Genomic DNA, 7,488 nt, shown 5'->3' with positions numbered 1-7,488 from the left:
AATCTAGGTTAATGTTTTACATGTTCCTTTCACAAAACTGGTGTTTGGTTTTTAGATACTTTTGCAAAAGGTGTTTATGTAACTACAGTGTGTTTGTTGCCTCTCCCAATGAAAGGTAATTCAAGCTTCTCATGCTTTACTAACAAAACGGGTGACGAGAAAGCGAGGTCTAAAGAAATCAAATTGTACCTAGATTCGCACAATCTGGTAAGTTCCTAGTTATGGGTTTGTATATATTAGTTGCAATTTGTTCACTTCATGTAGACAGAAACACATATTGTGGTTTATTACCTTATACTTTTATCGGGAAGATTTTTATAGAGATGGAATAATGGATAAGCCTAGCATGTAAATGATGATAATTTGGATCTCCTTTATATGCTCATTCTTTATTAGGGTGATACTATTAAAGATTGATTTTGTCTATTGAGAGGAGTTACCTAAGAAAACAGTTTATGTTCCATGATTTACACAGTGTTTGAATGGAGGGATCCAATTCATTGAACTAAGCAGAATCACTGAGTTAAATGTCAGTCATTGCTAACAAATGACCTTAAATTTTGCATATAGTGATGCATTTCAAAAATGGTAGTTCTTTGAAAAATATATCTGGGAACCTGTGGAAACATGCACTTAGTGCTGATAGTCAAAAGTCTTTGGGCACATTTTGAATACGCTGTCAGTTTGTCACCAGAAAGATTGTAATCCCATTTCTTTTCTGTACCAGGAGCAAACTCAGAAGCTATCATGATCTTGCAGCCAGATTTTGATTCTGAAACTTATATCTCCACTTTGTAAATGCATATTTGGAACCTTCAGTTAATTGCAAACTATCACGTCAAATTTGATTGTTTTCCGCCACAACTGGATGATTCTAAATATTCTCCATGCATAAGTTTCTCTTAATGGAGAAAATTCATTGCTTTGAGTCTAACAATATATGCAAGTTATGATGCATGCAAGGTTGTTTTCATTAAAATAAAAAAATGCCATAATGTTGTACAAATTCAGGGTTTGAACTGATTAATTGTAACGTTCTCTATCAGCTGACCTCATTCTGCTGTTAGTATTTGCATCCACTGCAAGTGGCAAGAACAATATTTATAAAACAAGAGGCTCTCTCTCTCCAAAGTTGGCAGGGATGCAATATGCATTATAATGATAATTCAGAACCCTCTATGACGCTGAACTTATTGCAAGATGTCTGCTTTCAAGGACAAATAGTGTGGGCAAACCAATTCAATGAATTTTTCATCTATAGAAGTGTGTTAAGCGTTTGACTAGTTTAGTAATTGCAATGGAAGGGATAGCAGAAGATTTCTCAAGTTAAAACATGTATTCTTCCTTCCTTCTCAAAGAAAATCAGCTGTTATTTATATAATATAGAGAAGGATAATAGTTTAGAAGTGAGAAAGAAGTTTCTACTGATGTATAACGCCGCGGGACTTGCTCCCACCATTGAGATCTTCAACAGCACCTATTCTCAGGTCTTCTACTTCAAAATGAAACTGGTAACATTTCATTTTTCCCAGTACGTGTTTGATTAGCATGAGTTATGAAGTACTGTCAATGACAATACTAACTCGTTTCATTAATTCTCTGTGTTGTCGCAGAACCTGAGCCCTACAGTCATGATTAGGACTATGTATATACCCTACCTGTTCTTTATTCTTTTTCTTGTCTACTAGGCAGCTGGGTTAGCTTTGCACTTCTGCAGAATTAGAGACCAGTACAAGAGAAGCATGTTTAAATAAGGCTAAATCCACTTTGATTCATTCATTCTTGATACAGTATTATGACGTTCAGGGCTAAAATAGGGAACTTGATGCTTAATGAAAGGTAAGGTAAGGTAAGTGGTAGCAGGTGGTGGCTGTTACAACAGAGAGATGAGCTGCAGAATTTGAAGAAACAGGGAGTGGGCAGTTGGAAGCCGGAACTTCCAGGTGGAGGTGCTGAATCTCCTTTGCCTGGAAAAGGAGGAGTGCTATAAGCACTGAAGGTTTTGTGATCTTTTATATGAATCATTTTAGCTAAATAGAGAAATTAAAAACAGAAAAAACATGGAATTTAAGTTTAGGTTGTTCAAGTGGCTTTCCAGGCTTTCTTTAAGCTTCAAACAGATCTCAAAGCAGACAACTTCAGTCAAGAGTAAGATGTCTAAATTTCAATAAACTTCTTCCACTTCATCACAAAATTGCATGAGAATCTGAAATTTAGTCTTAGCTCTGATATATCTTCAAGACATGTCTGGTGCTGTAACTGAGGCCTGACTGCGTCTGGATGCTTTACTGCTTTATTGACACTGGTATCATTACAGTAGTACAAACACCTTCAGGTGATGAAGTTTATTCTCCAAAGGCACATTATACGGCTATAGCTGTTCTTGTACAGAGAGAAATTATTCTGACAGGGATCACCTTTTGAGTAGCGCAGTTGCATCCACATCGGTATTGTACTGGTCTAATTGTTTTTCCAACTGATTACAGTTACACTAGCTAAACCTAAAGGCTAGGCCAAAATTTCTATGTGTGTTCAAGGGCTGATGAAGGTAGTGTAGTGTCAGAACTATCAGCACAAACTCTTTAAAAAAGGAAAAAAGAAAAACTTTTGTCCAAGTGCTCAAGAGAATATGTCCAAAGGAAGGTATTTCTCCAGTCAGGTAAAGAAAGGCTTGATATGCAGTCTGAGTTTAATGGGACAGATACAAAAGCAAAAATGACTCCAGGAGTTCTGTGAATCAGCTGAGTCCCAGCACATCCTTACTGGCTTCAGCCAGAGGTAATTTGAAGGAATTTGCTCCATCCATCAGCTCTTACCCTCAGACTTGTACCCTACAATGGTGCAGTGAGTCATGGGCAATTAGGCACATAATCTGGGGAAGAGGATATTTTTAAATATAGCCTTTGCAAGAAAGTTTTATAAACCCTTCTAAATACTGGTTTTCATTTCTAAAGCAAACTGAAGACAATGCAAGTACTTGGGACATTGATATCCCCAGAGAAAACATTACATATAATACCGGTAAGAATTTTAAAATCATACTTCCTATCAGCACATTTTGCTTTGGATTGTTGAGCTTTTTCTGGATCTCTAACGTTATCCCGTAATTAATTAACTTTCCTTTGTGCTCTGCTGTGTAAAATACAGTTTCATTTTTGCTGCCACTCAGATATTGCAGATTTTTATCCCCTTACCATGATATCACGCCCATTCTATAGAGGATTGGTTTTGCTAAACTTCCTTAAAATATAGTATTATCAGTGTATTTCCTTTGATTATTCATTATTTTCCAAGACTTTGTTGGTAGGATTGCAGTTATTTATTGATGGATGAAGGCATTATTGCTTACTATAGCAGAAAGTCTTAAAGAAAGTATTTTTAATAACACCTCTCCCCACTTGAGAGTTCCTATCTACAATCACAGTGGTATGTTTGGTTTCAGACTCCTGGGCTTTGTTCAATAATACCCTGTTTCTTTCAGCATCACTGCTGTTCCTGTTTGTCTCGTATAATATACTTGTTTTTCATATTATTTTTTGTGCAGATGGACTTTAACTTTTCTAGATTCGTTCCTTGATATATTCTTTTTTTTTTTTTTTAAGTCCTTTAGATGACTTTTCAGTCTTCCTTTATGCCTGCAATCTCTCCTAATTTAGTGTCTGGTCACTTTAACACTTTGCTGAGTCCTGCTTCCCTACCATTATTGCGGATGTTAAAGAAATCTTCGTGGCACTGATCACTGATGTTGCATTAAACGTCCTCACAATCTAAGCAGTTGTCAACTTACTCCGGAGAAGTGGGTTTCTGTGCCTCCATTGCCAAGCTAATGCTAGTCCACTGCAATTAGGGTTAGGAGGAGTGGGACTACACATGCAGATAAGTTTCTAAAATCTTTGCAGCTATGCAGTTTTGCAGTTGTGAAAATGTGCAGCTGATTTGGAGATCTTGATACTAGTCTTCCAGAACTAATCCTCAGTAGTGTGACAGGAGTCAGATTCTGAGTAAAACTGGGCATTTGTATCTCAAAACCATTGATGTTGCAAACACTGTAGTTTGTCACCTCCCTTACTTGGTACTCTTTTACCTAGCTTTCACTTGATGCCGCCAAGACGTTTCTAGTGGCTATTTAGAGTAAGGCAACACTATCTTTTATGTGTAAAATATCCAGGTATATGACTTCTTATATTCTTCATATTCAGCTAGCTTGTTATATGAACTGTTTAGCTATGCATTTTTTTCTAGCCAGGTACTGGTGTCCTTGCTCAGTAATCAGTGGTTACTAAAAAAAGGTTTGGTGAAGAAAAATCCCCTTCTGTGAGTATCATTCTTCTACAGTATTTTATAAAACTGAAAGATTTCATTAATATTCATTTCATGTTCAATTAGATGTTGCTCCAATAGAGGAATGGTTCGTAAAATTCAGAATGCATCATGGATTGAATATGTTTACCACTGAAGGAACATTACTGGATGTTCTCAGAGGTAAGAATTAGATAAGCCCCATTTCTATTATATATTGAAACAGAGATTGAATTCAGAGTACTATCCCAAACATCTTTTAACTGAAACCAGTCCCAGCCACAGGAGACTTGAAGGTGGGTTTCAGATCTTGCAGCTCTTGAGCTTGATTTTGCAGTCTTCATAATGTTCTTTTTAATACAGGGGTATTTAAAATGTAATTTAAGAAATAAAAAAAAGCTCTCTTAAATTTTACACAGATGCTTTTTTTCACAGCATATGTACTAATACTTTAGCACAAATGTGTTTAATAAATTTTAGTTCTTCATGTTACAAGCATAGTCTTATTTTTCTGTGATATTTTCTTTCTTAAGATGTGTCTGTTCATGAATGTATCTTTCCTTTTGTACTAGAAGTAAAGCTATCTAATCAATTTATTTTCTTACATGTTTACTATACTTAACCTCCTGTTTATTATATTTGTCCTCTTAGTCCCCAAATCTGTAATGCCTAAAGACTGTTTCATATGCATACAGTTTATTTATGCTTTATCTGTGTTAAGCAGCTAGACTTTTCTCTTCTACAGAACCAATTCTTCAGTGGGAACTTGGTGAAAAAATATCCCCTGAACGCCTTGATACTGTGATACCTCATGTAATAAATATCACATTGTCAGAATCTCCTTGTGCTAATGATGTGGTAGTTATTGCTCTCATCTGTAATGCTGAAGCTCAAGGTAAATATAGATCTCTGGGCTTTCACAAATGCACAGTAATTCTAATAGGTGGAAAGCAATGAACATGTGAAAGAACTGATACTTTCTGTATTAGTTGTAATTTCTCAAATTACCTTCTGCAATCAGCTGCATTCTTCTAAAATGAATTTAGCCAATGAAACGGTCTAGTATAACGCTTTAAATAAAATTCAGGTATAGCCAGAAATTAAATAGAATTATATTCTCTGTATTTTTAAGTTTTATATTTTATCAATATATTCTCACCCTGCCTATTGAGGTTTATTCCTTTGTTTAAAAAAAGGCAGAGCATTAAAAAAAAAAAAAAGATCTAAAAAGGTTAGATTAAATGATCTGAACCAGGAAAGGACATTCAGAAATCTAGGAATGTTTAATTTAGAAATAAATAAAGGAGGAAAAATTGGATATTTCTATAAAATAACAAATTGCACAGCAAAGGCCTTTTGAGCATATGCTTCCAGAATGAGAGCTCTCAGTGAAGAGCTTTTTCTTTTGTTTTAAGGCAGGTTATAAATACTTATACATCAGTATCTCAGTATATTTTGGGACAATGAGTAATATGGTTTTCAAAAGGCCTGCGTGGCTTTTAATACAAACAACAGACCTGATCTCTGTTGTTGTTCTTATATCCTCGGGTGGGAATCATCTCTCTGGATTTGGTTATGCACAATGAGGGCATTATTTCCGGCTTTGTTGCCTAAACTCCTTTTATAGTCAAGGGAGCGAAATAAGCATTTTTAGGGTGCAAAGTTCATCTCACCTAACTGTAGATGGATGGCAGGTAATTCACATGCTGACACTGCTTCTCTATAAAGGAAATCTAGACAATTTGTTCCAGTGAAAATACTTACATGGTAGATATTTAGGGTTAGACGAGATAAATTCCACCCCGGATGACATGTCCGGATGAAATGTTAACTTTTCTCTCTGACACTCCTCCCAAGCCTAAAATGATTTAAGAAAAATTCTCCTAACCTCCCTGTGTACTTCTCCGCAGATCTCCTTGCAACTTCCTTTCTCATTTAGATAACACCTACCACTGTCCCGTACGTCATATTTTACTTTATGTCCTGCAGGCTGTGTCTAAACCCTGCAATTTTTTTCTGCTGATATCACAAGATTCAGCTTTTCCTACACCTTCATAGAGTCAAAAGTCTCATCACTTACCCTCTCTTGGTTATTACATCTTCTGTATTACGCAAGACCGGAGGAATCTTGCTTGCATCTTCACATACTTTCAGAGGGCTGCTGCAAAGTTTTTTATGTTTCCTTGCATCTCTCTGCTGATCCCTTTACTGCTACTCCAAACATAAGCTGTTTTTCTTTAGTATAAAAGCTCTCACAGTAGCCTCTTCTTACTCCACCTTTTCTCGTTAAGTGTTTGTGATATACCTGTGATGCCCATGTCTCCCATAGGGTTGTTGAATTTTCTGCTGCATGCTTTCTTGTTATTTCTCCAATGGTGCCCCTCACTCTTGGAAGAGTTTGCAGACACTTTCAGAGCTGTCTTATTATTGTTCTTCAAATCTGTCCTCAAAGTAGTCTGCTGCACCAACAGCTCTAAAATTCAGAGTGCATTTAGACTGCTGCTATGAGAAACCATTGCCTCTCATGCTGAACAATATCTCATTCAACGTGTCTTTTGCTTAGATTGTAAAGCAGGGACCATTTTTGTTCTGTGTTTATACAGCACAAATCAGAAGTGGACATCCCAGTCCTTTATTAGGATTCCTAAACACTGTGGTAGTACAAATAATCCGTTACACCAATACTGAAATTATGAGAGTTACTTATAATACTTAGCATTTTTCATAGCACTTTCCAAAAGTGCATAAGTGCTATTTTCCTCGTTTTCCAGATAGGCACCTGAGGCACTGACCAGTGATATACCTGGCTCTAGTTATTCAGTAGGCTGATGGATTTTATTCCGGTATCTAACAAGTGGTCCCTGCCTCAGACTTTGTGTAGATCGTTATCCAGGTCCAGGAAAAAGTCACACTGTACAACAATTATTATGCAATAGATTGTATTGTAAAGGCTTTAAAACGTCCTATGAAAGTGGATGTGATGAGCTATGACTGGAGATAAAGGTTATGCCTATGTCTACAGTTGACAAGTAGAATGGTTGAATGGACCATAAGTTATAATGTTGGAAGAGCCCAGGGTGATCTTTTAGTCTTACCTGTACTATACACACAGGGTATGGAGTTTTCCAGGATTACTTCTATAGAAAAGTAATAGTCACATTATCTCTGTGTCTCTCCTTATTAGCTTTT

At 36.3% G+C, this 7,488-nt stretch overlaps 1 protein-coding gene across 1 annotated transcript in view; it reads left to right on the top strand.

The window, feature by feature from the left end:
* The first annotated feature begins 1,427 nt into the window (after positions 1 to 1,427).
* CATSPERB (cation channel sperm associated auxiliary subunit beta) overlaps positions 1,428 to 7,488 on the top strand; it is a 44,007-nt gene continuing 37,946 nt past the window's right edge. Inside the window, exons 1-4 of the mRNA XM_068944115.1 lie at positions 1,428 to 1,511; positions 2,955 to 3,021; positions 4,387 to 4,482; positions 5,045 to 5,194. Of these exons, the coding sequence (XP_068800216.1) occupies positions 1,428 to 1,511; positions 2,955 to 3,021; positions 4,387 to 4,482; positions 5,045 to 5,194 (397 nt within the window). The remainder of the gene's footprint in view (positions 1,512 to 2,954; positions 3,022 to 4,386; positions 4,483 to 5,044; positions 5,195 to 7,488) is intronic.

Source organism: Struthio camelus, chromosome 5, assembly GCF_040807025.1.
Source record: "Struthio camelus isolate bStrCam1 chromosome 5, bStrCam1.hap1, whole genome shotgun sequence".
Classification (NCBI taxonomy): Eukaryota; Metazoa; Chordata; class Aves; order Struthioniformes; family Struthionidae; genus Struthio; species Struthio camelus.
The sequence above is the reverse complement of the archived record's forward strand: the minus strand, read 5'-3'. Positions and strand labels throughout refer to the sequence as shown.